Here is a 27,658-nt window from a genome sequence, read left to right as displayed (position 1 = left end):
TGGAAAACCCTGCTTAAACTTATATTTTAAAAAAAGACCTGTTTTTGATACCATTGCACGTTTTTCAAAATATCTTTCTTTGTGTTCCACCAAAGGAAATAAGTCATACAGATTTGCAACAACATGAGTGTGAGTAAATTAGAGATTTTAATACTGTAGTGTTGCAAGTCTCTTGCACAGCTGATTTCTGCTGTGTTGGCAACAGAACAAAATAACAGCACACACACACACACACACACACACGTTCCCTCATACAACCATCCCTCTTGCACTGCCATAGGCCTTTTCTTCCCAAGGGAGTCCCCAAGGCTGCCCTAAAACCCACGAGGTATGCCCAACCCCCACTATCACTCACTCTTACACATATGTACAGTTTGTCACGGTGAACCCCTAAGGTATGTTGATAATGGATGAGCATGTTTGGCTGTTTAATTAGCCAGCCGTGCTTTTATGGCATCTGGGTCTCGGGTCCATAGAGAAGGAAGAAGGTGTGTGTTGTGTTTGGACAGGCCAGGATGGCCATGCGTGTCTGGTTTAAAACAGCACAGGATTTTTGCTGGTCACAGCTAACAATATAGGCAGAAATACATGTTTTAGTGTAAAAAAAATCTGACCTATTTTAAGGGCTACAAACTGCCCATATGTCCTAGGCTCAGGTGCTTGATTTCGATTGACCTGTGCCTCTGCAAACAAACAATATACATTTACAAGTTAACTGATATGATATGGTATTATAAAGCTGTTTTATGAACATAACGTTGCATGTACTGTACGTTTTAGTCTAGATATGGTACTAAAAAATAGATTTATGTTTATTAAGGAAAAACTTGAACATACGGAGTCCAGTTATGCGTGAAACTGTAAATAACTAATTAGGTCAGGGTGCATTACACATGCAGTAGTGCCCACAATCACAGCAGAGTGGGGCAACTTCCCCAAATGCCTGAATATGCTGCATTATCATGAAAATATTGGTAACTTTTTTTTCTTACATAAAGAAAAAAGAAAAAGCGTCTTTATTTGTACTTCCATGAATGATACAATATTTTTCTTGTAATAACAGGAAACAAACAATCATATACAACAATGAAGCCTGATTGCTACTACATGTGTATAAATTTAGTAATCAAGTATCACAGCAACACACAACATGCCAGACAATGAACCGATGAATGAAGATACAGTATATTTTAAGAAAACTGCTTTTATAGCTTATCATTATCAGCATGATCACTAAAGACTTCAAAGTTAAAGATTATAGAGAACTGAGTTGCTTCAGACTAAAGCAGGGGTCTACAACAGGGGGTCCGAGGTGGTACTGTAGGGGGTCTGCCAATTACTGTTTGCAAAACTCATTCTATCAAAATAAAATGCAAAAAACAAAAATGTTTAACATATTTACTATAATATTATAGGCCAAATTAATTCATTTAATAATTGCTGTTAAAATTATTTAAATTATTATTACAAATTATTTTAATATTTTATTTTAATATAATATATTAAAATAAAACACTATTTTAATATATTTAATGAGACATTAAGAAACGAATTGAAATCAGCATAAATATACACTTAATTTAAATATGTATATATATTTTTTTTTCAAAGCCAAGTTAATTGTCTCTCCCACATTTAAATGTATTTAGCAAAAATAAATAAAATAAAAATAACATCAAGTATAAGACTGTACAAAAACAAACAAAATGTAATAGCTTTGCAACCTTAGCATCATAAAGTATGTACATACATTAACATGGCATTTCTATCTACTAAGATATCCAAAAGGTTGAAGACCCATGGAATAAAGTAAATTCAAATAAATATATTTACAATTCATCAAGATATTCAAAGCATTACTGCTAGTTATGTGTAGAGTAGACTGTTCACACCACACACACACACATCCAGAAAGATCGGTATTGTGGGGCGCTCTTTAAGAGTCTTGAGACTCTCAAGGTCACACAAAGCCGTAACCAAAATTACCCACAACCTTGAGAGGAGCAAGTATGTGAGAGAAAGAAAAGACCGGAGTAGATATGAAAACATGAGTATTCTCTTTGACTTTACAGTGTCAGACAACACATTTCCCGCAGAAAGAATGTAGTCATAGCAACAGCAGTGAAGTCTTAGTGCATGAGTGTCTGTGTGTAGGTGCGTATGTGTGCACACACAGATTTACTTTCCAACGGGCTGAAAGAGAAAAAACGCACAAAATGAAAAATTTAACAGATTCAGGTCTCTTTTGAGCACGCGTATATTCTGTGTGAAGATGAAAGCGCAAACAGGTGCTTATCAGGCCGACTAAAACGCTAAATTTTAATTAACACCTGTGCCCTGCGTTTATCAGTAATCGAAAGCGTATCCACCCAACCCTTTTCGTGCGATGACCACGTTGGTAATTCATTTGAATTGAATAAAGACAAACAATGATCAAGACTGTGTATTATAATACTCCTAGATAGCTTTAGCTGGGTGATGTACCATTAGTAATTGATGTTACGTGTAACTAAAAACTCAAACGGCAGGCATCCTCCTTAGATCATAAGTGTGTCAGAGCACCATCAACAGTCTGCACCTGTTTTGAAGGAAGTTCTCTTTCTTCCTCAGAAGCAAGGGCTCATAAAGGGAAGCCCAGCTTTGAGATTTTCCACTGAGGGAAAAGTCTTTCCACCCACACACGGAGAACACCACTGCAGGAGGAGGAGGAGGAGGATGTGAACTGAACAATAGAGACTCGCATGTCCGTAGTTGAAGCCCTTCACCCTGTCGCCCAGATAACCCTCTCTCTCCCCTCGCATGCTTCACCACCAGCCCCTCATCCTGCCCCGCTGCAACAGCTATTGTTGTAGGACAAACATTACAGTCTATTTCTGTCAAAGCTGATCAAGTAAACAAGGTGGTGCCAACCTCATTCTCTTTATCTCTGTGCCAAACAAACACTGAAAAGAGTTGGGGCTAGTTGTCTCAAGGACTATGTGTCAGTAACTATGAGGTTTTGAGTCAAAATCCCAATGCTCAAATGTGTGTTTTCTCTAGTAGAATTTGATGTGGTTGTGTTTCAAGCACTGTGCTCCATACTTTCTTAAATTAAAATTATTTTGTGAATTATGTGCTCCAAACTTCAAAAATCACTATATCTGTGTTATAGATAAACCTGTGAGCATTATAAAACCACATTAGCATATAATGAGGTGAGAGTCAACCATAAAATGAAGGGAGATTTTAACTGAAATCTTGAACTCTCGGTACAAGCATTTATATATATATATTATTTTATATATATATATATATAAATTTAATGTCAGGGCAAGTTGTTACATTTTATAAATTATTATACAAGTTATTAATTACATGGTTAATTTTTACACTACTGTTCAAAAATGTGGGTCAGTATAATTTTGTTAATTTTTGAAAGTCTCTTATGCTCACCAAAGCTGCTTTTATTTTATAAAAAAAAAAACTGTAATATTGTAAAATATTATTACAATTTAAAAGAACTGTTTTCTATCTGAATATATTTTAAAATGTAATTTATTCCTATGATGCAAAGTAAACCAGCAGCTGAATTTTCAGCATCATTACTCCAGTCTTCAGTTCAGTGTCACATGATCCTTCAGAAATCATTCTAATATGCTGATTTGCTGCTCAAGAAACATGTATTATTGTTATCAATGTTGAAAACAGTTGTGCTGCTTATTATTGATATATATTTTCAGGATTCTCTGATGAATGGAACGTTAAAAAGAACAGCATTGATTTGAAATTAAAATCTTTAGTCACTTTTTGATCAATTTAATGTGTCCTTGCTTAAAAGTATTAATTTCTTTCAAATAATAATAATCTTACTGACCCAAACTTTTGAATAGTAGTGTATATTCTACTATTTATGTTGTTTCATAAATTGCTTTACTGTTTTAATTTTGTGACAGCTTAACGCATTCAGTATGACAACCTGCTCTGCTATTAGGAGATTCTTCAAGAAACGGAAGACATTTTTTCAAAGTGCTGAAAATAGATCCGCGAAGGACTACGGGAAAGGCATTTGTTCAGAGAAGAGTATTATGCCTAAAATAGCTTTGACCAGTTGCTACATGAGGATGTCTCTGTTGAGCCACTCGGGAAGCTGTTAGTAATTAATATAGAGACTTGCTGACGGAAGTCAAATCCTCTAACACGCATAAGGAACACATAGGCCTTGCTCTACGTGAATGTACTCAATTCAACACTGAATAAAAAGACGGGCAGTGAGAGGTGGAAATGAGACTGGTACACTCAGACACAAGTGCTCTCAGTCAGACACTCTCCCTGTGAGAGCTCTTACTTGTACATGAGTTCCTGTGAGCCGCACTCCATTAGGATTTACCTTCAGTTAGTCACATGATAAAATACAACATTTCTTTAGAGGTTTTTGAGAGATTAACAAGACACCCCATCCTCCAACCTATATCAATACATGAGGCCTGAGACAGTGTTTTTTTCTTTCCGTCACAGAACGCCTTAATTTACTGGCACCAGAAAAGGGCCTGGGATAATATTCCTGGTGACGGCACAGTGAAGAATCATACCCACATATGTACACATTTATATTTACACTTCACCTGTTTACTGCGATGACTGTGGACTCAGCAGATCGGATCAAGCTCTAGCTGCAGAATTATCAATATGCATGCAGTCACATGACTGTGTGTCGCAGTCTGTCCAGCACTCAGGGAATTTCTGTCCTTGAAAGATAGAGATTCTGAAATGAAAAGTTGGGGGAAAGCATTTTAGTGTTTCATGCCGAATGGAGATATAAAAAAGGTAGACTGATTTTTTTTTTTTTTTTTTTTAACTGAGCCATTGTATTACAATACATAATAAATAATATAAATAGCTGTTTCTTCTTACGTTTATTTAAACACAACAATTCACACTCTTACTATTGTATTTATTTTGTCTGCTAACAATGTCCAGCAGTACACATGGATTACGTGAAAATTCTGCCATATATATACACATATAATAAATAATAATTATATATTATTCATTTCGACCACATTCAATAGCATTCTGTGGCAAAAATGACACTTTACTCTTTTTTTGGGGCGGGCGGTAACGTTAACGTTAGTTAACTCTACTGTTTAGCTAAGGCTAATAATTTCACATATAGCATTTCATTACCCTTAATACACACAATGAAATAAAATATTCACCCTACTTCCATAATGTAAGTTAATCAATAATAAGGACTTGAAATTAATGTCTGGAAATGTAGCACAATAAAAAGTAGCCTATGTTCTGTTAATCCCTGATATTTACCTTGTTTTTTCTCTGTGTTCTCCACAAATCACACGTCTCATTTTTATCAAGCTCTTCGTTGTCAGTTTGCTCCCTGGTAACTAGTTAACTAACTTTTTTCCACAAAAAACTTTACTCTCAAAACTGTTAAGCTCGAGTCTTCGTTTGATTTGAATCCTACATACATTCATCCACACGTGTATCCTACTGGAGTTTATCCCAGCCTAAAGGCAAGACACACCGTAGGCTACAGGTGGCCTCTACAAGCCAGTGCCAGACTGCCAGTCCATCAGTGATTTGAACCATGATTGAACAACATATAATCATAATAAAACACTGTTATCCGAGCCTTGAGGTGGCAGCAAAGCAAGTAGAAAACAGTAGCTGTGCGCGAGACCAACGAATAAGGACACAGTGCGTCATTTCCTATTTACGTTAATTTTCCCGCGCTGGTTGGTTGTAGGATCAACTCAGCTGTCATTGAGAATAAACAACACTGTTCAATTTAAACATGGCAAACGAAGATTATAATCCAGCTTGTTTGCCTGACTTGTTACCGCTGTATTATCGCAGACTCTTCCCGTTTCCACAGTACTATCGCTGGTTAAGTTATGGCGGTGGTAAGTAAATATGCGAGGCACTAACTCAATCTCTTATCACACAACGATCCATTCACTGTTTTGTTTTTGTTTTCAATTTTCAATGCTTTTTTTTGTGTGTGTGTGTACAACATCGATCAATAAATATTTCAGTTCAAACAATATGGCTCCTGCATGGGTGCATTTATATTAAATAATATTATTTCTCTTCATGCTTTAAATTCATATTGTACTTAATTTGGCCTCTTGCAGTGTCTAAAAACTACTTCCAGAACCGTGAATTTTGCTTCACGTTAAAAGATGACATTTATGTCAGATATCAGTCCTTCAGCACTCAGAATGAGCTGGAGAAAGAGATGCAGAAAATGGTTCCCTACAAGATTGATATTGGAGCAGTCTACAGCCACAGGGTAATATATAACTCATCATGTTTCTATATTATATACTGTATTGTATTGTATGGAAAGTTGGCATGTCACAGCATTTTGCTAATTATTTTATCCTGTTATTTATGCAAAGCTTTTATGGATATTATTTGAAAGACATAATGGGATATTCATACTTCTAAAAAAATTTTTATCACGTCACTGGATTTGGAATAAAATACAGTGGTTCAAATAAAATTTTGATATATAATAGTACTATAGCTATATAGAGAATATGATTGTACTATTATATAGTGATATAATAGTCATTACATTCGTATGAATAATTTCATATTTGAATTAATAGATTGAATGAATATTGAGTCTTGGATTATTTGCTGTGTGATTACATTTTATAAATTCTCACGTTTTTGACTCTTTAAACTGCTTCATATTTCTTGTGGAAAATGAAATCCCTTATCAAAGAGATCCTAATTCTCTGTTTCTGTGATTGACAGCCCAGTCAACACAACACTGTGAAGTCTGGAACCTTCCAGGCCCTGGAGAAGGAGCTGGTGTTTGACATTGACATGACAGACTATGATGATGTCAGGCGTTGCTGCAGGTATACAGATGCCTTCTCACCTTTCATCCTAATATGCGTGACGATGCTTATAGAGTAGTGTTTTAAATGCAGTTATGTTGTGCATTTTTTGTCATATTTTTGTTCTTCAGTGCTGCTGATATCTGCTCAAAGTGCTGGACTCTAATGACAATCGCTATCCATATTCTGGACCGGGCACTTCGGGGTAAAGGGGGACCTCTCATCAACAGAACATTTACAATTTAAGTAACGACAACAGATATATAGATAGAACAAAGTTAACCTGCATTGTGCTGTATGTGTGGTTCAGAGGACTTTGGATTCCACCATCTGCTGTGGGTGTATTCGGGCAGGAGAGGTGTGCATTGCTGGGTTTGTGATGATGCTGCTAGGAAGCTCTCAGTGGCGGCGCGCTCTGCCGTGGCAGAGTATCTCAGTTTAGTCAAGGTATTCAAATATCAGATAGTTCATCATTCTAGAAGTTGTATCCTTGGTTTGTTTACCATGTACACATACCGTATCTAGTCCAAAAGCTTGACTTTTTACCCTGTGTTTTAAATAATTGTGTGTCCTGCGCATGTTTCTTTAGGGTGGTGAGGACACCGTGAGAAAAGTTGTGCTGTCAGATCCAATCCATCCGTTCATCAAGTAAGGGGAAAAAATGGCCCACCTTCTTAAGTATATATTGTGTCAAAGTATTGGTGTGACTGTAGTGTCTCTCTCTTTCTTTGAGGTGTTCTCTGTCTGTGGTGGAGCGCTATTTCCCACAGTACGCCATTGTGGAACAGGACATTTTAGGCAGTAAGGAGAGTGTAGACAAAGTGCTCGCTCCGCTACCTGAAGATATCCTTTCATCCTCAGTAGTGTTGCTTGTCACCTTAACAAAATTTCAGTAGTCTGTACCAATACCAGTACTGTTTATTTCTTTAAGTCCGACTGCACATATCAAAAAGGACCTGACAACCTTTTTTCAGAAGGTGAAAAACCCAATGGAGCGATGGGAAGAACTCTGCACTCTGGTTGAACATAAAAAGGTAAACGCAAATTGGCCGGAAAGCAACACTGAGAGCACCTAATCTCAGGCAAATAAATCTTTCAGCATAAAATCCGTAGTCTCATTATTGTTATTTGTTTGTGTTAAGTCGAGTAGTAAGAAGGGTGGTCAGTACTTCGATAAGGAGATCATGTTGCAGTACTGTTACCCTCGCCTGGATGTCAACGTCAGTAAAGGAGTCAACCACTTACTGAAGAGCCCCTTCAGCGTACACCCCAAGACAGGTGACATCAAACTTTACCCTTGTAACTTCATTCATACAGTACCATTCAAAAGTTCTCGGGTCAGTAATTATTATCCAGCAAGAATGTCTTAAATTGATCAAAACTCAGAGTAAAGACATTTATGTTGCAATAAAATTAATAATAGAATTATTTCTGACGGATCATGTGACACTGAAGACTGGAGGAATGATGCTGAAAATTCAGCTTTGACATCACAGGAATGAATTACATTTAAATATATATAAAATATTAAATGTATATTTAAATAGAAAAGTTTTAAATTGTATAAATATTTCACAATTACAGTTTTTTTTGCATATGACGGATATCATATATTTGCTCAAATGTATGGTGAGCATAAGAGGCTTCTTTCAAAAACATTATAAAATCTTACCGACCTAAAACTTTAGAATGGTAGTGTATATGTTCCTAGTCTTATTTTGCATGAATCATTTTTGTATGTTTTACATTCAAATTAAAATGGGTTGCAAATGTCGTTACGTGTTGATTTTAAACATCTTAATTATTTTTTTTCTTCAATTTTTTTTTTTAGGTCGAATCTCAGTGCCAATAGATTTGAAAGAACTGGACACGTTTGATCCCTTTGAGGTTCCTACGATCAGGTAAATGCTGAATATATCAGTGTCCATATAAAGTTGTGGGACGTGACAACTGCTTTCATATCTCCACTCGTCTGTCTCTGTAGTCAGATCTGTGAGGAGCTGGAGAAACCCAGAACAGATGAGGTGGAGGACGAGGACATGAAAGACAAGGAGAATGAACAAGATGCTGGAGAACGACGCAGAATCAGAGGTGAGCAGACATGTATGACTCCGCAATATAACTGTTCAAGATTCATCCTCAGTTCTGTGGGCTAAACGTGTTTTTGGTTATGTGTAGACTATAAGCGCACCAGCCTGGCCAAGTATGTAAAGGTCTTTGACAATTTTTTGGAGGCAATGACTCGATCTCGGAAAGGAGAGATGCTGAAGAAGAGTGGTGAGTTACAAACAAGCTTCTGTTACACACAAGCTTCTGTTATACACACACACTTGATTGGATCCCTAATCCATTTGTAATGTAGCGACTGCATGACGCATCGGTTATCAGTCAATTGGATATGTAATTCTGCATGCTCATTTCCTGTTTTTTCATTTCAATTTACTTTTGAGTGTAAATGACAAGTTTGTCTTTAAAAACACTTCCACTTAAATGCAATCTTCAGCAAATATCAAAATGATTATTCAGTTTTCATTCTGCTGATTATAATGCAAGTTAATTTGTAGCATTCAGAATTATTGATTTTAGGTTTTGGTGTTAGTGACTGCAGATTACTTCAATGTGATTTATTATTTTGCAGATCTTCAGAAAGACTTCTAAGACCGATGTGCTGGGACATAGCAGCTAATCAGCAGTTTTTCGCAACGCATTTACATGTTTGTCTGCCAACCATCTGTTTGTGAAGATACAGACACTTTGACTTACAAAGAACAAGTCATATATGAATTCATATCAGTTATGTGATACTGTTCCTTTACTTTTCTAATAAAATGTTTTCACCTGTTTTGTACTTTTCTCAGGATTGTTTAATTTTTCTACAATCTTATTAAAATAACTTTTATAAGTATACAGGTGAAACTCGAAAAATTAGAATATCGTGAAAAAGTTAATTTATTTCACTAATTCAACTTAAAGGGTGAAACTAATATATTATATAGATTCATTACATGGTAAGTGAGATATTTCAAGCCTTTATTTGTTTTAATTGGATGATCATGGTTTACAGCTTATGAAAACCCCAAATTCAAAATCTCAGAAAATTTGAATATTACATGAAATCAATAAAAAAGGGATTTTAAATACAGAAATGTTAGCCCTCCGAAAAGTATAATCATACATATGTACTCAGTACTTGGTTTGGGCCCCTTTTGCATGAATTACTGCCTCAATGCAGCGTGGCATGGATGCTATCAGCCTGTGGCACTGCTGAGGTGTTATGGAAGACCAGGATGCTTTAATAGTGGCCTTCAGCTCTTCTTTGGGGAATAAGCTGTAAGCCATAATCATCAAAAAAAAAAAAATATTGAAAATATCTCACTTTGCATGTAATGAGTCTATATAATATATTAGTTTCACCTTTTAAGTTGAATTACTGAAATAAATTAACTTATTCACAATATTCAAATTTTTCGAGTTTCACCTGTATTATGTTGCTGTCTGGTTTGGGGGGGGGGAAATCAATTACAAATGAAAGTGATTGTTCTTCTGATTTTTGAATTTAGAGAAAATAAAAAGTGCTGGGTAGCTTGAGTAAGACACAATCAAGTATGATGTTAATTTAAGCACAAATATATTCAAAAGCATTTATTCTGTGTTATAAAACAACATTGATAGACAAGATACAGTTTTAAAAGCTGTGGAAGCAGACTAGACAGCAAAATGCAAACGACTTGTCTTTGACCAACCATCAGTCTCATTTGGCCATGTCAATTAGACTCTGTAGTGATGTTGGAACCCAGGTTTTCTCGCCTTGGACGAAGACCACTCCACGCTCAATGTAGATGATTATTCTGCCAAATGTGAACAACTGTTTTCCCATATGCCGTTTGGCTACCAGTGGCATGAAGACGATGCCGTTCTCCTCAGCCTTGGCCTGGACTAGATCTTTAAAGTTGGTAGGTACAGCTGTTGGTACCGCTGCGGTGCCTGGTGGGCGTGTGGCAGAATTGTCCACTTCACGGCGCTCAGGCAGAGGCTCGCACTGGAAATCTTTCCTTCTCTCCGTCTGAATCAGATATGCAATGTTCTCTCTTGCTCCAGGCTGCATATACCCACCTGCAACAGAAGACATACCGGTAGGTGAAGTCGAAGTTAGAATGAGACGCCTTTACAAAGCTATAAATATGTTTAGTGGACTTCATGTTATTTTTCTAGAGAGTGACTGACCTAGTCCCGAGGCAACGGCACGATTCATAATATCAAGGGCCTCGTTCAGTTTTTCTTTGACCAATGGGTGACTGAGCAGGTTCTCTGAGAATAAGCTCTTCCAGCCAAGATACCATTTGGTGATCTCCTCATAGTTCGGGTTGTTGCTGAGCCAGGAACACAACACCTGCAACAGGACACAAAATAAACTGTTAGTACTTCATTTAGATGTATGAGTGCCACTATTTTTTTTATCAAAAAATAAAAAGTACATAAGTAAACTTGTAATATATAATAAATATTTAACAGAATGCATGTGTATGAATTAATGTAGTTCAACGTAACAGTAAAATAATAAATAAAAATATCACATTTTAAACTTTAAATATTTAAAATATAAAATATTTAATTCATGTTTAAAATGGACAGAGACCCTAAAGGAACATAGTGCTGAAAACAATTTTATTTCAATGCTTTTACGTTCTATTGCAAAAGATTTCCATTTCCACAAGAAACTTTGCGTTCACTCACAAAACCTTGATGTTCCCCCAAGAAACTTGTGTTCTTTGCGAGTGAACGCAAAGTTTTTAAGGGGAACGCAAAAGCATATTTGACATAATTTTTCCTCCAATCTCAAATTTTTTTCATTTACCATGTCCCTTTTGTTAAATGTAAAAAAAAAATCCCATTTTTAAAATGCAATTAAATTTTGAATTTTTTAAAGCACTGGCCAATTGCTTTTCTTAAAATAAGTTGATAAAAATAAAACAAAAGGTGCACCGCAATTCAAGTAATTATGCACTATTGTATGCCATTTTGTAGTATAAATAGTGAGTAGTCTGTTCACACTTAAAATTCCAAAAAGCAAAAGTGTATTTTTTATTTTATTTTTATTGCCAGGTGACACACTTTTGTATTCTTTTGACTGATTCTAAAAGACTGTTGAACTGACCTGTAGCCATTTGGGGAAGAAATTCTTATCCAGCAATCCAACCATGGAGGAGACAGAGAGCATCCCCTCCCAGTCCATCACCCAGTTGAACGGCTCCAGCTGTTGCTGATGAGGATTCACCACCAGCTCTCCTAAACATAGAGCTGCAACGCAATAGCAAAACCTTCAGAGACTCCCTCAGACTCCAAAAGTCTGACACTGAAAATCTGGCAGATAAGTTCATACCCAGTTTGGGGACGATATTTTTGACCATGAATGCCTCCCAGGCCCCAGGTGTGAAGACCTCTCTCCAGGGTTGCAGAATGAGTCTGGCAGAGGAGTCGCTGGGGTGCCAGCGTTGCAAAGCATGGGCTAGTTTGCTGCGGATGGGGGCGTACAGCGGCTCAAGGCGGGTCTGCATCAGGGGTAGCCAGGGATGAATCCATGAATGGATTGGCACTGTGTCGGTCAGTGGGTTCCAGTTATCCACCTATCAAAAAACAGACAAAAAAGTCACATCTTCCATGGATACCCATACTTGCGTTTACCAAAAAAAAATTACAGTACACATTGGTCATATAGTCAGCAGCACAAACCTCTCTCTGTAGTCGTGGGAAAATAAGTTGATCCAAAACATTGTCCAGAATCCACAGCGGTAATACAGGAGCCCAGCATTCCACACAGTCCACCATGGGCCCCACATTTCTGGGCTGCCACTGCGACACACAGGTCCTCATGACTGGAACCCACACTTCCCATATCAACCTGCACAATAAACTCCAGCTCAAGTCATCTGCTTCAAGAGACACACCACATACACACTCTCGGATATAGTTTACCTGTGATAGGGGTCCATGTTAGAAGTGTCTGGTCCACCGTGAAGAGATTGTGAGCTTTCAAGAATGGCCCTCCATTGACCGACTTCCTCTAAACCATCTGAACAGTCCTATAGATAAACAGAGAATGGGTCTCATTTATCAATCTGACGTAAAACGAGCACAGATCCGAGCACAGAAATCATCTTACGACAGGGTTCACGTGTAATTTATGAAACATTCATAATATGCTGTCAATCCCATCGTACGAACAATAATAAGTTGATAAATGTGGCAGCTGAAAACAATCGTCATTTGAATAGCATGCCCATAAAAATTCAATAAAACGAAAATAAAACAAAACATTAACAAACATAAAAACTAGGCTATTTTCCCCTCACTCAACAACAAATTCTTCAAATTTAACAGTATTCAGAACAGAACAAGAATGAAAAATAAGTAGCTAGAAATTATATATTAAACTATATAAAATAAAAACAAATTAAGCTATATAGGCTAATGGGCTCACCTGTTGCCATATTTGCCATGTAACATTTGGTTGCTAAACTATATATTAATGATTTGATCGTAGCCACCGCTAACGTCCATATTGATAAATGCCAAATTTTACGTAGAAATGGCCGTACGCCCAGTTTTCTGTTGTACATTTGTTTCACAAATGAGGCCCAGAGAGTGTAAATGAGTTCAGAGCTTACACACAAGGTGAACACAATAATAAGATCATGACTAAAAAAAAAGATCTAAGCAGGCATTTCATGTACCGGTATACACTTCATATACAAAACAGTTTGGGCTCAGAACTATTATTTCAGAAAAAGTCCCTTATGCTCACCAAGGCTGCATCTATTTAATCAAAAATAGAGTTAAAACAGCAATATTATGAAATATTATTACAATTTAAAATAACTTTTCTATTTGAATATATTTTTAAATGTAATTTATTCCTGTGATGGCAAAGTTAAATTGTCAGCTTCATTACTCCAATCTTAAGTGTCACATGATCTTTCAGAAATATTCTAATATGCTGCTTAATAAAACATGTTTTTACCTTCAGTGGATCCCAGCTGCGAAGCTTCTCTTTCAATAGAGGATGCACAACAGACACAGCTAGATCTCCCAAACCCAAAGTCTTATACTCCTGATAGAACTCCGTCTGCAGCTGCTGGAAGACCTTCGCACACTCCTGAAGGCTGAGCGCCGAGCTTCCCTCCGCATCGCCTGCTTCAAAGCTCTCCACCAGGTTCATCACCTGCTCTAGCCGACCAAGAGACTCATCCTCCTCTGCCAGCCGGACCTGCAGGGCGTCGCTCTCATGGGTCAGGGTCACCACAGTGTCCTTCTCATGCTGCAGACGTCGTGCACTCTACACACAAAACACAAACCCACAGACCATTCAGGTGAAGTAAGCGGACAGGGGTTTTTTTTCAATAAAAAACTGGCTCCATGTATCCGTCATTGACCAAAACAAGAATGTATTATTAAAGGTGCTGAAAGCAATTTCTGAGAAAAGCTGTTGAAAGTGGATCGGACCAAGCAGCACATCACATCTGTAGCCAATCAGAGGTAGGGGGCGTTTACACTCATGATGGGGGAAGGAGGGAGTGTGAGCAAGAGGGAGATAAGATTTGAAGTCTGTAGAAGGAGAGATGGCTGAGAGGCATTACAAAAGAGAAAAGGTCAGAGGAATATCACTGGAAAAAAGAAGGTTATGATCAGACAAGAGCTTTAAGACCTGCGTTAATTTGAGAAAAAATTCCAGCGCTGGAGAGACCTAAGCAGAATAGCCTGAAAATGGATGCAGAGGTTGCGTTGTTTCACAGAACTAAGAGATGCTGTTGTTGTAATGTTAGCTATAGTAACAGGACAGTTGTGAGTGTCATTGTTTGTCTGGAGCTGGTGTGCCGCTGGCGACTCACAACCAAACCTTGCTTGTATATACACTTGTGTACTGTTCATTGTAAATGTTTTTATCTTTCTTGTCGTTTGTTCGTCATCTTCGCTTTATTTTTCTCAAAGCATTATTTTACTTCAGCTATGATAAAGAGACATCCACTGCGTGTTCGTGAGTTTTGTGGAGGGATGTGTTTGTTTGGGTTGATTTCAAATAGCAACAGTGTTTCTTAGAAATGGCTTACTGCACCTTTAAGTGAATTACATGATTAAACATCACAGTAAATTGTGAAGGGTTAGACTGAATGTCCTACTATGAGAAAAAAATATAGAAAATTATTAATATTTTTTCTCCTACACACAGCTCTCAAATTCTGGCACAAATGAGCACCCAAACCACATGAAATGGACATTTACAAATACTAAAAACATTCAAAATATTAAATATTGATATTGCATACGATTTTTATGATTAACATTATATAATATTAATTTACATAAATGTTACTTTTTGCTAATTTACTGTCGGTTTAGTGCAGTTGTATGAATGCTTTACCTGTAGGATGTCTTGCTCTGTGAGCTCAATGAGCAGTTTGAGGTTGTGTTCCAGCTCCGGCAGAGCGAAGCCAGTGCTCTTCGGCTCTCGTGTGCTTACGCTCAAAGGGGCCTCCTCAGGAACACTGTGCTTCTGACTCATGTGACTGTAGCTATGATACACCTTCTGCTCTCTGCCCGTCATATCGATCACCTGGAACACATGAGGGATGCGTTCATGGTTTACTCTGGGATACATTTAAATGGTTATTATGCATTATTCTAATAGTTTTGGGCTCTCACCTTGACCTGAGCAAGTTCTCCAGCAGGTCTGCTCATGCTCTTGTTGGCCAGTTTGCCATGAGCTTTCAGCTCTTCCACAGACTTGTACGAATATCTGGGCTTTTTCTTTGTCGTTGCCGGGTCTTTACGCCATTGCCCCAACTCTCTCTGAAATTCCTGCAAAGATGGAATGAAGAATAAAAGGAAAATTGAAGCAGTGCTAGTAAAAACAGTTTGAGGTTTGTGGACCTACTAATGAACTGTTTAGTCCGAAGCTTTTGTTTACTGACCAAAAGAAAAAACTATGGAGTTTTCTCCATGCTGTGTTTAGTATAGCAAGTATGGCTTTAGGTCCTTGAAATTGCTTATCTGGATATGTGAATCTTTTAAACAACAGTAATGGAGAATTTTAATTTGATTTGTCCACTGTGATCAAGAATTTGATAGCAATCAAAACATAGGCATGTCATAAAGCCAATAAATTATACTATTAAAAATGTTTTGGAGGTTTTTGCAGTCTTGTTTAAATAGTGCAGTTTATGATTTTTAAAAAAGTTATATAAATAATAGTATTTTTAACTGTTGTATTTAAAGAATAAAATGCCTGATCCAGGGTGGTGCAGTCACTATCATTAAAATTAAGAGCATTCTTCTAAAATAATACTGCGTCTCAATTTTTTTTATTACACTCACTGTCAGGTTAGGCACTGGTTACTTCGTTATTGCTTATGATTGCCGAATTGATCGAATTATCAGCAATTCGGGGAGCAGCAATTGCTTGAATGGTGGGTTCATTATTATTCTTAATGAAAAACAACAACAAAATATTGCCAAATAGGTGCTTTGAAACCAAACCTTCCGCCATTGTCTTGTCAATCAGCTCGCCTAACACTCGTCACGTGATAAATGAAATTTGCCTCTTGCTGCTGATCTGTGCTGCGACTCTCGTTCGACTCAAGCTAAATTGAGCAGACGCATTCAGTTTTTAATTTTAGTGTCTTTTCTCAAAATAAACTAAATTACTTTTATTACAATAAAAAAATCTAAATGACAGTGGGGGGCTGTGCTGTAATATGGGCAAGTGATGTAATCGTAGTCCGGCTGAACACAGTGTAACACCGTCGGTAACATGGACTAATCATAGCAAGCCTACTATATATTGGCCAGACAGCACCAAAACCCACTCGTGTTGTAGTGTAGACTTACTTGCTCCTCCTCTTCCTCAGAGTCTACAACAGGGAAATCTTGCAGGGACTGCTGGGTCCTCTCATTGCCATATGCACCAACTGCTCCCTTCCCCTTCCGCAGCTTAGCTTCAATAGGATTCACAATACCTGCAGACAAAGATATTCACATTATGCTACCGGAAATGTATTTCCGGGTAAGCATACAATGCATAACATAATTCACAATAAGCTAAATACACTAAAAGCAGTATACTGTGCGGTATGAAATAAAGGACTGAAATGTTTTACCCTGAGCATTTTTGCCCAATCCTTTTCCTGGAACGTATCCCATCTTCTGTAGAAGTTTTTGACCAATGCCTCGTGTGTGTTTCTCCCAGGATCCCAGGTCCTGCCCTGTTCTAATACCACCTGCAAACCTCTGGGATGTCTTAAAGCTTCCACCCTAAAAATAATTCAAAGACATTTACTATACAGTTCAAATGTTTGGTGTCAGTAAGACTTTTTTGAAATATATTATAAGTACTTCAGCAAGGACATATTAAATTGATCAAAAGTGACAGTAAAGACATTTATAATGTTACAAATAATATACATTTCAAATAAATGCTAAATAAGAAATGTTTCTTGAGCACCAAATCAGATTTCTGTAGGAACATGAGACACTGGAGTAATGGTTGATGAAAATTCAGCTGTGCTGAATTAAATTAAAAAATATATCAAAAAATAATAATATTTAACAATATTACTGTATTTTAGAACAAATAAATGCAGGCTTGATGAGCATAAAAGACTTCTTTCAAACACTTTTGAATGGTAGTGTATCATGAAGACATATTTGGACCCAATATTCAAGACAAAGATGCTGTTGTTGTGTAACATTTGTAGGCATCTCAACGTACCGTTTGGAGCTTTTTGGGAACCGCAGTGCGAGGTGGAGGTGGAGGAGGAGGTGCATCTCCACTGTCATTGGAGTCATCTGAACCCTCCTTCTCCGCTTTCTCCTCAGCTGCAGTCTTTCGTATGCCACCACTCACAAAGTTCACAGGAGCTGAATAGTCTTTTGCTCTGTGTGGATACAAAACATCAATACTGAATGCTGTACTGTAAAATTATATTCATTCACTACTTAGTAAACAAGGTCTCTAGCAATTTAACAGCTGAAACGTTTATTATCAACAACAACAACATACCTTTTCCCCCCAAAGCTGGGCCGCTCTTCATCAGAGTCATGCTCTGCCCAAATCCCATAAGTCGCTTCTTCTTTAGTCTGTCTGTGCCTGCGTCTGTCTGGGTTGAACTCATTGGCCAAGTCCCACTCAGTCACCTCAAACTTTTCAATTTCCACACCATCCTCCTCCTCCTCACCTCTACGCCCATACAAATGGGACATAGACATATCTCTGTTGGGATGAAATAAGAATGTTTAAGGCCAGGGGGTTAACAAACTAGGGTCTGAGGAGGAGGAATAACATTAAATAGAGAGTACTAGGAGAGACATGAATAAGTTTAGAAAAAAAAACAGTGTAACAAATGACAAAATTAATAAATAAATAAAATATTTAAATAAATACATAACACAACTAGCAGTATTATAGAGAGTAACGTTAGACAAATTTAATATAGTAACTATATACTCACATACTTGTTATAATGTAATATTTAGCCGCTGTGTAAATTCTTTATACATGAAAATGTCGAGCTGCCTTTTAAAATTTTAGGATGTGTGTCCCTTGCAAGAGTAAGTTAACGTTAAGATTTGGGGGTTCGTGGAGTTTAAACGATTGAAGGCAAAACAGTAGTTTACATAAAGGTGAATCCGCTCATTGTATTTTTTTAAAGCATACCCACATGATAAAAGGGAATGTTTTGACCCTAATACTAGAAGAACGCCACGCAATCGTTTTAAAAAATATATTCAAGTTAGTTAGCTTAGCAATGCTATTTATAATGTAAACAAAAACACCTGCCTTCCTTCAAAGCATTTGTGACTTTTGTCAAATAAGAAATAAACACATTTGTATTGAATAACAGACATAACACATAAAAATATATATTTAACCCGAAAATGCGGTTCCTCAAGCACAGCAAGAGTGTATCCAAAAGCAACTTCCTGTTGAAGCCGGAAGCAGAGCTGTGACATCAGAGCGACGCAGAGGTCAGAAACCCTCTCTTACAGCCATCTTGGATCCTGTGTCCTGATCTAGTGAGTACTTCTGTGTTACATCTACTGTCATCCAACGTTGCATTAGTGCTTTTGGCCTCTCATTTACTACTTGTATTGATGCTTTGGTGTTCCTCTGTACTAAACGGTAAAGATTTCTTAGTTTGACTCATTTATTGAGGACATATCTTGAATATAACCGGCAGACTGTTTAAAATGGGGGAGCGAGACGCACCGCAGCTCGCTTTATGCGAGGACTTCAACCGAGTGCTTTGTATCTAACGAAACGGTTAAATCGTGCGAAATATATTATTATAAACGGATACAGGAATGTTTGTAAGCCGTCTGTAATGTAATAGCTAAAATAATTTGCATTGTGTGGGACAGTAATCGCTGATTTGAAGGTTGATCTCGCGTATTAAATCGTTTAAAAACAGATAACTACGCGTGCTATGGTAACATTACATTATGAATGCTCCACTCGATTTGTCCACGTTGTTTTGTTTTCGTTTGGTTATAAGTTAACGTTATTCATTCACAGCAGCAGCGTGACAGTGCGGCTCTGTTACACACGTGAAATGTGCATCATCACATGCACCTATGAACGACTTGTAAAACAAAGTTTGTATGTCGTTATGATTCTAAATAGGCCATACTATGTATGTGTGTTGATGTAACGGTGAAGTTCGCCGTTTCTGTACAGTGGACTTGTGAAATGTTTTATCATGTAAGCTCGATGCTTGTGAAATGTGAACAGTAGTGGGTTAATTCAGCTGATAGCAGAGGCCTACAGGAAGAGGCCTGGTGCGCTTCTCAGAATAGTTAAAGCCACATGAACACAAAGACGCAGACTAAAACTTCTTACTGACTTTCCTTTTGCAAAGCTTATAATGTGCTGTATTATTTCTCATTTCTGTTGTAGTCCAGAATGCCAGGCGAAGCCACAGAAACTGTCCCTGTTACAGAGCAGGAGATGCACCAGCCCCAGGCTGAGACGGGTTAGTAACTATCTTTAAATATGCATGTCTGACACTAAACAAAAGTTGTGTGAGGGGTCCTGGAGCTATATTGTTTTTCACTTTTTAAAATGTAAGGTTGATCCGTCTGTTTAGGGTATTTTTGCACCTGTTTCAGATTTCCTTCATGTTTCTTTTATGGTACTCTACCAGCTGTTGTAGAGACTTCACAAAGCCAGTTTCTCTAGTTGGAGGGGTGTCATGTTGTTTTGTTGGGTGGGGATGTAGTTTGAGTCAGTTGCTCTCCACCTAGAGGTTTGTAAGTTAATTTGCTTGAGCCCCTCCCTGTATTGCAAACTACACTAGTTTTATAAAAGGGAGAGTTCAGACAATTTTCATGTTGGTCCAAACCTGTATGACTTTATTCTGTGGAACACAAAAGAAGATATTTGTCCCTACGCTTAGTTAATGCAGTTTAAAACAACACTGGAACCATTGGCTTCCGTTGTACAGACAAATAAAAAAAACTTTTTTCTAATAACCCCTTTTAAGCTGCAACAAATACCTGCGGCGTGTGATTTAAGTATATAGTGATTGATTATGAAGTATTGACACGTTTGTTTTTGAAAAATAAGAGTGATCCAGGACTCCCTTGCCCAACAGTGTTAGCCTGTATTGTTTAATTTGGTACTTTAGTTTGTTTGACATTGAAAGCACATGCATCCTTAAATGTTTTAATGGAATGTGGGCAATGCAACACTGCATGAACGTTTTCCTAACATTTCATTGAATTTGCGTGATCTCAACCTGAATATTTATATGAAATTTGTAACTGATTTTTTTTTGTGTGTTAGAATAGAAAGTGTTTTGTTTGTTTTTTTCTGGAGGGATTTATTGTGTTCAGGAATGTATTAACTTCATGAGAAGCATTAATTCAATATGTTTACAATGTAAGAAGTCTTGTAATGATCCTGATCTTGAGGAACACTTGTCTTTTCTGTTCATATCTTGAGTACAAGGTTTTTAATTTAACAATGGAAATTTTAATTATTTAATTTCTGTAGCAAAATTAAGTTTTGTGAAGTACATTTTGACTAGGCACACACATCTCGGTCAAATATTTGACAAAGTTTAGCCAGTTCAATCACAGGTATGGAACACTGATGGTACTCTGCAGTTATGACAGCATGGGGAAGAAATATGATTGCTTGGAATAACAGGCATCTTTGTCAAGGGGGAGACAAGATGGGTTGAACTAAATATCTTTCTTTGTTTTTCACTAGGCAGAATGTGATAGCCTTGGTTTTTGAGATGCATGTTATTTCTCCTCAGATTACTAATTCAGAAGCCAAGTATTTCATACATTATTTGACTAAAGTTCACATATTTCCTGATATCCTGACTGGGGTTGTGCCGACAGATGATTAATGCTGTTGTTATTATTATTATTATCAGACTAGTATTATCAAATTAATATTAGGACTTACAATTAATTTGCCTTTCCTAATTTCGTAACATCACCACACTTGTAACACTGACATGAGGATTGATGATTCAATGATAATGTTTTTAAAACAGACTACAAAATTGAATTGGAAGGTGATCGATTTACAAATTGTCTGGAGTGCTTTTTATAAAAGACCCGTCGTTATTATACAGTTTTTTAAGGCAAAGGGAAAATGGCAGTTGTCAGTTTCATTTCCATTGCACTTTAACAAAACATTTAAAGGACACTAAAAATACAACTACAAATTATTTATAATAAGAATATTACTAAAATAATATAGGCCTAATAACAGTCTTCTTAAAAAAAAAAAAAAGCTTGGTCAGTTTTTTGCTTTCACTTTCAGGGAATGATGAATTAGTTTTAGACACTTTCACTGGCATAACTCTTGTGCAAAGTTTGCAAATTTTATGCGTGATATGCGACATGGCATTTTCCTTCATCACCAACTCGATCTTTGCTTGCGACGTGATTCTAATTTCCCATGATGATAAAACAAAGTAAACAATTAAATTAGCAAATATAATGGTTTATTTACTATAGTGTATTTTTGTAATAATGTATCGGCTTTCTTACAGGCTGACTATGACGTGGAGTAGGGAATATTATACTTGCTTTTAACTGGTGATTGTCCTTTCAGATTTTTAATAATTTGTCTTTATGTAAGAAACATCATGGTAAATAATGTGCCAGAGAACAATGTTAATTTAATAAAAATGTTTTTAGATGTTGTTCATTGCCAGTGCCTGATGGTTCACGCATGTCCAGTTGTGGTGTTTGTACAGAGTCTTAACAATTCTTAACCAGATTTCATGGTGTGTTTGACTTGCTTTGCTAGCCATTGCTTTTGTGGAACAATTGAAAGCATCCCTCATAACCAGCATGGATGTGACGGTTTTACATCATGCTACTTTTTAATTGCCAAAAAAGTCACTCTAGCATTTTATTTCCATTAGCCACACCTGCTGCTGCGGCCCCTACTCCCTCTCAGGCAAAACCTAAAGAGGGCAAAACTAACCCCAAGCTGTCCTCTTCTCACGCCACCACTCCTAAGCCAGTTCCTGCTGGACGCAGGAAGCGCTCCTCTCTATCTGCCTCCTCAAGCTCCCCTACCTCTCCTAAATCTGCCTCTGGCCCACGTGCTACCCCTCCATGTTCCCCTTTGGCCTTCCCTCCAGCTGACTCTCCTGTAGCTTTGAAAGCTGAGCAATCTGCTCCCAAGGTGGTAAAGGCTGGCAAACAAGGGAAGCAACAGAAAACGAAGAATTTTAAACCTGCCGAACATGAGCAGGTGCCTCCCTCTCCCTCCAAGCCTGCTCAAGAGCCTGCACCAGTGGCAGCTCTGCCATCTCTTGCTGTACCAATTCCAGAGGTAGCAAAGCCAGCAGCTGATGCTGATGCTTCCCCTGTCTCTCCCAAAGTTGCTGTGGCTCCTGTGGCCTTTAAAGTGACTTCAAAAGCTGCTGTCCCAGCACCCAAGTCATTTTCAGAAGCCGTGGCCAGCTGTCCACCCAAAGTGGCTGAAACCCCCAAGTTTGCCTCTGAAGCTCCAAAAGTAGCAACCCCTGCTGCTTCTGAAGCCAAGACTTCTTCACCTTCAAAAGCAGCCGCAAAGACTGGTCCTGCCCAAGTGCCAAATGTTAACCCAGCCGCTGCTCCATCAAAACCTGCTCCTCGGGTTGTGCCTGCAGAGTTTGAGGATGATGATCTCCCACCTCTCTTACCACCTGAGAATCCTTTTACAATGCCTGCTTTCCCCCCCATGCCACCTAGTGCAATTTCTGTAGTTACCCCAACAGCTCCTAAAGCTGAACCTGTCGCCTCCAGTAAAGTTGAATCTGGCCCTTCCCCTAAAGCAAAGGTTGCTCCTAAAGCTAAGCCAGCTCCTAAAGTTGAACCTGTCCTTACCCCTAAAGGAGTGACTACTGTACAGAAAGCAGCTCCTGCACCTAAAGTTGAGCCTGTCTACACCCCTAAAGATGAGTCTACTCCTCCCCCTACAGTTGCAGTCACTCTTGCCCCTAAAGCTGAGGCTGCCCCTAAGATAGAGGCTTCTCCTGCACCTAAAGCTAAGTCTACCCCTAGCCATAAAGCTGAACCTGTTCCTGCCCTTAAAGTTAAACCTGTTGCCTCTCCTAAAGCTGAGGTGGTGGCCCCTAAAGTTGAGCCTGCTGCTAAAGTTAAACCCGTTGCTGCTCCTAAAGCTGAGGTGGTGGCCCCTAAAGCAGAGTCTGCTCCTACTTCTCAGGTGGAGCCTGCCGCTAAAGTTGAGGCTTCTGCCCCTGTCGTTAAAGTTAAGCCTGCCCCTAAAACTAAGTCTGATCCTACCTCTAAGGTTGAGCCAGCTTCTCCTCCTAAAGTAGAGGCTGCTGCCCCTAAAGTTAAACCTGCCCCTGCCCCCAAAGTTGAGCCTGCTGCCCCTAAAGTCGAACCTGCTGCGCCTGCCCCGAAAGTTGAGGCTGCTGCCACCAAAGTTAAACCTGCACCTGCCCCCAAAGTAGAGGCTGCTGCGCCTGCCCCTAAAGTAGAGGCTGCTGCCACCAAAATTAAACCTGCGCCTGCCCCTAAAGTAGAGGCTGCTGCCACCAAAATTAAACCTGCGCCTGCCCCCAAAGTAGAGGCTGCTGAGCCTAAAGTTAAACCTGTGCCTTCCCCCAAAGTAGAGGCTGCTGCCACCAAAGTGAAACCTGCGCCTGCCCCCAAAGTAGAGGTTGCTGCGCCTGCCCCCAAAGTAGAGGTTGCTGCGCCTGCCCCTAAAGTAGAGGCTGCTGCCACCAAAGTTAAACCTGCGCCTGCCCCCAAAGTAGAGGCTGCTGCGCCTGCCCCTAAAGTAGAGGCTGCTGCCACCAAAGTTAAACCTGCGCCTGCCCCCAAAGTAGAGGCTGCTGCGCCTGCCCCTAAAGTAGAGGCTGCTGCCACCAAAGTTAAACCTGTGCCTTGCCCCAAAGTTGAGGCTGTAGCGTCTGCCCCTAAAGTAGAGGCTGCTGCCTCCCAAGTTAAACCTGTGCCTGCCCCCAAAGTAGAGGCTGCTGCCACCAAAGTTAAACCTGTGCCTTCCCCCAAAGTAGAGGCTGCTGCGCCTGCCCCTAAAGTAGAGGCTGCTGCCACCAAAGTTAAACCTGTGCCTTCCCCCAAAGTTGAGGCTGCAGCGTCTGCCCCTAAAGTAGAGGCTGCTGCCACCAAAGTTAAACCTGTGCCTGCCCCCAAAGTAGAGGCTGCTGCGCCTGCCCCTAAAGTTGAGCCAGCACCTGTTCCCAAACCACTTAAAGCCCCATCCATACTGGAACCAGTCATCAAGAACGACAAGGGTATCTTTTTCTGTCTGTCTTTGCTTTCTGCGTTTGTTGTTGTTGCTAAATAATGTTGTCCCCCCCATAATGCTTTAGGGTCACATTATCAGTGAAAGTAAGCCTGATATCTCCAGGATCTGAAAATCATCTATCCTTAGTCTTTGAGTGATGTTGAAGTTTCAGAAAGTAGGAGCATAGGCCAGTAGCTGAATGTTTGAGTTTATCAATATGGATATTGTTCAGCATTTCAAGTGTAATTGGAATATATTTTAAATACTTTTAAACACACTGCAAGATAGGATGTAAAGACAGTATTTATTTTGATCATTTTAACAGTATTCTGGTGAAAAAGTGTCTAATGGCAAATCAATGTAATGTATGTTTTAGGGTCTGGCACTGAATCTGACAGTGACGAATCTGTTCCTGATCTGGAGGAGCAGGACTCTGCACAGACACAGACACAGCAGGCACAGGTAATATTATTTTAAACGGCATCCACCTGTAGGGCTGGTCTGAATACCATTTTTTGAGATTCGAGGCTTTGGTAGTAATCAACACAGAATATTTTAAGCTTCAGAGGGGCGGGTGGGGGAGGGCTGGCTGAACATATTCTCTCTAATATAGGCAAGAATCTCTGTCTGTTTGCATTTTCATCCAATCGACTTCACGTGGCGGGTGTGTTGCTACGTACCCAAGGGAGTGCAATATGGACACTTAACGCGTTAAGGAAAAATAAACTACAGAACAAAGCGAGCCAGAAGCGGTGCGCCTCACGTGGGCAGGGCGTATGTGCTAGGTGACACTGACACTGCACTAGTGATACAAAACACACAGGTCTGTTAAGAGCAATACTTTTAATAAGGTAACTCAACATTTTTCTGATAAACAAATCGCTCCCAATCAGAAATTAGTTGCACAGTAATTACTGACACAGTAAAGGTAGGCTATTTAAATCAATTAACTGTAATAAAGAACACTGTAGCATACTTTTCAATAACAGCATCACACATTTCAATTAACGAACAGTTTAAATAAAATTAAATGAATTCCCCTAAATGGAATAAAACAAACTGCAATATACTAAATAGAACATGGTAACATCTGGCTGGCTAGCGTTCACTCATGGGCGATTTTACTGGGCCATATGACGTGCCAGTAAAATTTCACGTTTGAGTTTTAACAAGCTCCTATATTTCGCAGTAGATTAATTTAGATTGATAACGAGTAAAAAGGCTAATACATTTTGTTTCTATGCTATTTTGCATCTGTATTTCGCCTGAATTTAGTGTAAACATATATAAGCGCAAATGAGAACAGTTTCGAGGGGAATGCCAGGTGTGCGGGGTAAAAAACGAATATTTGAATCCCAAAAATTTTAATCGAATACTAACCCACCGAACGAATATTCGGGTCCAGCCCTATCTATCAGTAGCATTATTTGACCTCCCCTTTTTCTCACACCAGTTCTTTTTAAATTTTACATTGATATGAACTGAAATTGCATTACCTTTCTGTAGCTTGCAGCTGCAGCTGAAATCGATGAGGAACCTGTCAGCAAAGCAAAACAAAGCAGAAGTGAGAAGAAAGCCAGGAAGGTAGGTCATCCTCAAATCAAATTAATCTGATTATAACACCAAATTCAATTAGAATGCATGCACTTTTGTTTAACTGTACCATTGCTTCCCTTTGCCAGGCCATGTCCAAATTGGGGTTGAGACAAGTTGCTGGTGTTACCAGGGTAACCATTCGCAAGTCCAAGAACATTCTCTTTGTCATCACCAAACCAGATGTCTACAAAAGTCCAGCTTCAGATACTTACATTGTCTTTGGTGAGGCCAAGGTAAAGATTAGAAAAAATATCCGTTTCTTGTTTAAGTTTGGTGTGCACTCCTATGTCAGCCATGTTTTGGTTGAAAACTAATTCTACTAGGCCTTTCACTGGTTATCTCGGCCTAAGTGACCTCTCAATGATGATTTAAACAGTTTGACTTTCGTTCTTCTGAGTCTGATGAAGCCAAACTTTCTGTCCTGAAAGGGGAAACTTTCACAATGGTGTGAGGAACACAATGAAGCTTACAAAACAAACTAAAATCCGTATTGTTTCTGCTGTTTTCAGATTGAAGACCTGTCACAGCAAGCTCAGTTGGCAGCTGCAGAGAAGTTCAAGGTTCAAGGAGAAGCCGTTTCAAACATCCAGGAAAACACACAGACGCCCACAGTACAGGAGGAGAGCGAAGAGGAAGAGGTGTGCATCAACACTGTTATTCTAACACAGAATAATACTGCTTTCATGAAAGGTCTTATGCTGATGTATTCAACAAATGTGAAAAGGAAATATGTCCTCATTCATTGAGTGATTTGATTTACCATTTACAGGTTGATGAGACCGGTGTGGAGGTCAAGGACATTGAGCTGGTCATGTCACAGGCCAATGTATCGAGGGCAAAGGCTGTGCGTGCATTAAAGAATAATAATAACGACATTGTCAATGCTATTATGGTGAGTTAAACTAAAGTCTCGCTTTATGTCGTTAAATTAATTTTACAATTTTTATATATTACAATTTCAAAACTCTTCTGTGATGAATTAACATATGACTTTCGTTCTTCTGAATTTGTCCTGAAGCCATTCCATCTGTCCTGAGAAGAGCTCAGGCTTTAAATGCAGTGTCATAATATGAAGCAGTCTTACTCAATTTCTTTTTGCCTGTCTTCACAGGAATTGACGATGTAGATGGAGATCAGGGACTGGGTCACAATAAGATGTTGCTGATTTGATCTACACTATTGTTTGTACAATTTATACCCAATAGAAATAAAGGAGTGGATTGAAGAAATGATTTGTTGTATTTTGTTTATTTTGTACTATTGATGGAAATTTTCATTGTGTGGTGAATTTGTCCAGAGAAGCACAAATCATTAATTGCATTGAGTAAAGGTATGAACCAGCTCCTATCTCTATCTGAGGATGAATCTTTGCTGTGATACACGAGTTCACACTTACGAATGATCAGAGAGTAAATGGTTATGCGTATTT

General features: G+C 38.6%; 4 protein-coding genes across 11 annotated transcripts in view; 2 read left to right on the top strand and 2 right to left on the bottom strand.

Moving 5' to 3' along the window:
• The window catches only part of bhlhe23 (basic helix-loop-helix family, member e23), an 82,817-nt gene extending 77,187 nt beyond the window's left edge, over nucleotides 1-5,630 (bottom strand). Inside the window, exons 1-2 of one of the 2 annotated variants that reach the window (XR_013794824.1) lie at nucleotides 5,302-5,630; nucleotides 4,602-4,741 (exon numbers count right to left, since the gene is read on the bottom strand). The gene's annotated coding sequence lies outside the window, so the exon portion shown is untranslated. The remainder of the gene's footprint in view (nucleotides 1-4,601; nucleotides 4,742-5,301) is intronic. The other variant, XM_079587961.1, reaches the window with a different exon arrangement.
• prim1 (DNA primase subunit 1) lies at nucleotides 5,628-9,906 on the top strand. Of its 2 annotated transcripts, none has more exons than XM_079587960.1 (13): nucleotides 5,628-5,900; nucleotides 6,132-6,289; nucleotides 6,763-6,869; nucleotides 6,980-7,053; nucleotides 7,159-7,295; nucleotides 7,438-7,496; nucleotides 7,582-7,691; nucleotides 7,791-7,882; nucleotides 7,991-8,126; nucleotides 8,680-8,749; nucleotides 8,833-8,939; nucleotides 9,027-9,125; nucleotides 9,487-9,906. In XM_079587960.1, exons 1-13 carry the CDS (start codon nucleotides 5,792-5,794, stop codon nucleotides 9,504-9,506), a joined length of 1,278 nt encoding a protein of 425 aa, XP_079444086.1. In that variant the 5' UTR covers nucleotides 5,628-5,791; the 3' UTR covers nucleotides 9,507-9,906. The 2 variants fall into 2 exon arrangements, with proteins under 2 accessions (XP_079444086.1, XP_079444085.1); XM_079587959.1 differs by having other exon boundaries at nucleotides 5,703-5,900; nucleotides 7,582-7,696; nucleotides 7,796-7,882; nucleotides 9,487-9,695.
• Nucleotides 9,907-10,475: 569 nt separating this feature from the next.
• tfip11 (tuftelin interacting protein 11) lies at nucleotides 10,476-19,152 on the bottom strand. Of its 3 annotated transcripts, none has more exons than XM_079587956.1 (14): nucleotides 18,771-19,152; nucleotides 17,902-18,111; nucleotides 17,611-17,776; nucleotides 17,000-17,153; nucleotides 16,731-16,858; nucleotides 15,546-15,701; nucleotides 15,265-15,456; nucleotides 13,867-14,181; nucleotides 12,822-12,928; nucleotides 12,579-12,747; nucleotides 12,229-12,472; nucleotides 12,004-12,146; nucleotides 11,073-11,238; nucleotides 10,476-10,961 (listed from the first exon to the last, which is right to left on the bottom strand). In XM_079587956.1, exons 2-14 carry the CDS (start codon nucleotides 18,105-18,107, stop codon nucleotides 10,600-10,602), a joined length of 2,508 nt encoding a protein of 835 aa, XP_079444082.1. In that variant the 5' UTR covers nucleotides 18,108-18,111; nucleotides 18,771-19,152; the 3' UTR covers nucleotides 10,476-10,599. The 3 variants fall into 3 exon arrangements, with proteins under 3 accessions (XP_079444082.1, XP_079444084.1, XP_079444083.1); XM_079587958.1 differs by having other exon boundaries at nucleotides 18,350-18,823; XM_079587957.1 differs by having other exon boundaries at nucleotides 18,354-18,810.
• naca (nascent polypeptide associated complex subunit alpha) lies at nucleotides 18,789-27,461 on the top strand. 4 transcript variants are annotated; one of them, XM_079587949.1, is made up of 9 exons: nucleotides 18,837-18,914; nucleotides 19,795-19,870; nucleotides 22,289-24,640; nucleotides 25,010-25,095; nucleotides 26,140-26,217; nucleotides 26,316-26,462; nucleotides 26,739-26,867; nucleotides 26,999-27,121; nucleotides 27,341-27,461. In XM_079587949.1, exons 2-9 carry the CDS (start codon nucleotides 19,801-19,803, stop codon nucleotides 27,353-27,355), a joined length of 3,000 nt encoding a protein of 999 aa, XP_079444075.1. In that variant the 5' UTR covers nucleotides 18,837-18,914; nucleotides 19,795-19,800; the 3' UTR covers nucleotides 27,356-27,461. The 4 variants fall into 4 exon arrangements, with proteins under 4 accessions (XP_079444077.1, XP_079444075.1, XP_079444076.1 ...); XM_079587950.1 differs by having other exon boundaries at nucleotides 18,909-19,020; XM_079587951.1 differs by lacking the exon at nucleotides 22,289-24,640 and having other exon boundaries at nucleotides 18,789-18,914.
• Nucleotides 27,462-27,658: the final 197 nt, after the last annotated feature.

The sequence above is a fragment of the Phoxinus phoxinus genome (assembly GCF_949152265.1).
Source record: "Phoxinus phoxinus genome assembly, chromosome: 18".
NCBI lineage: Eukaryota > Metazoa > Chordata > Actinopteri > Cypriniformes > Leuciscidae > Phoxinus > Phoxinus phoxinus.
Note: the sequence above shows the minus strand (reverse complement) of the source record. Positions and strands in the feature narration are given on the sequence as shown.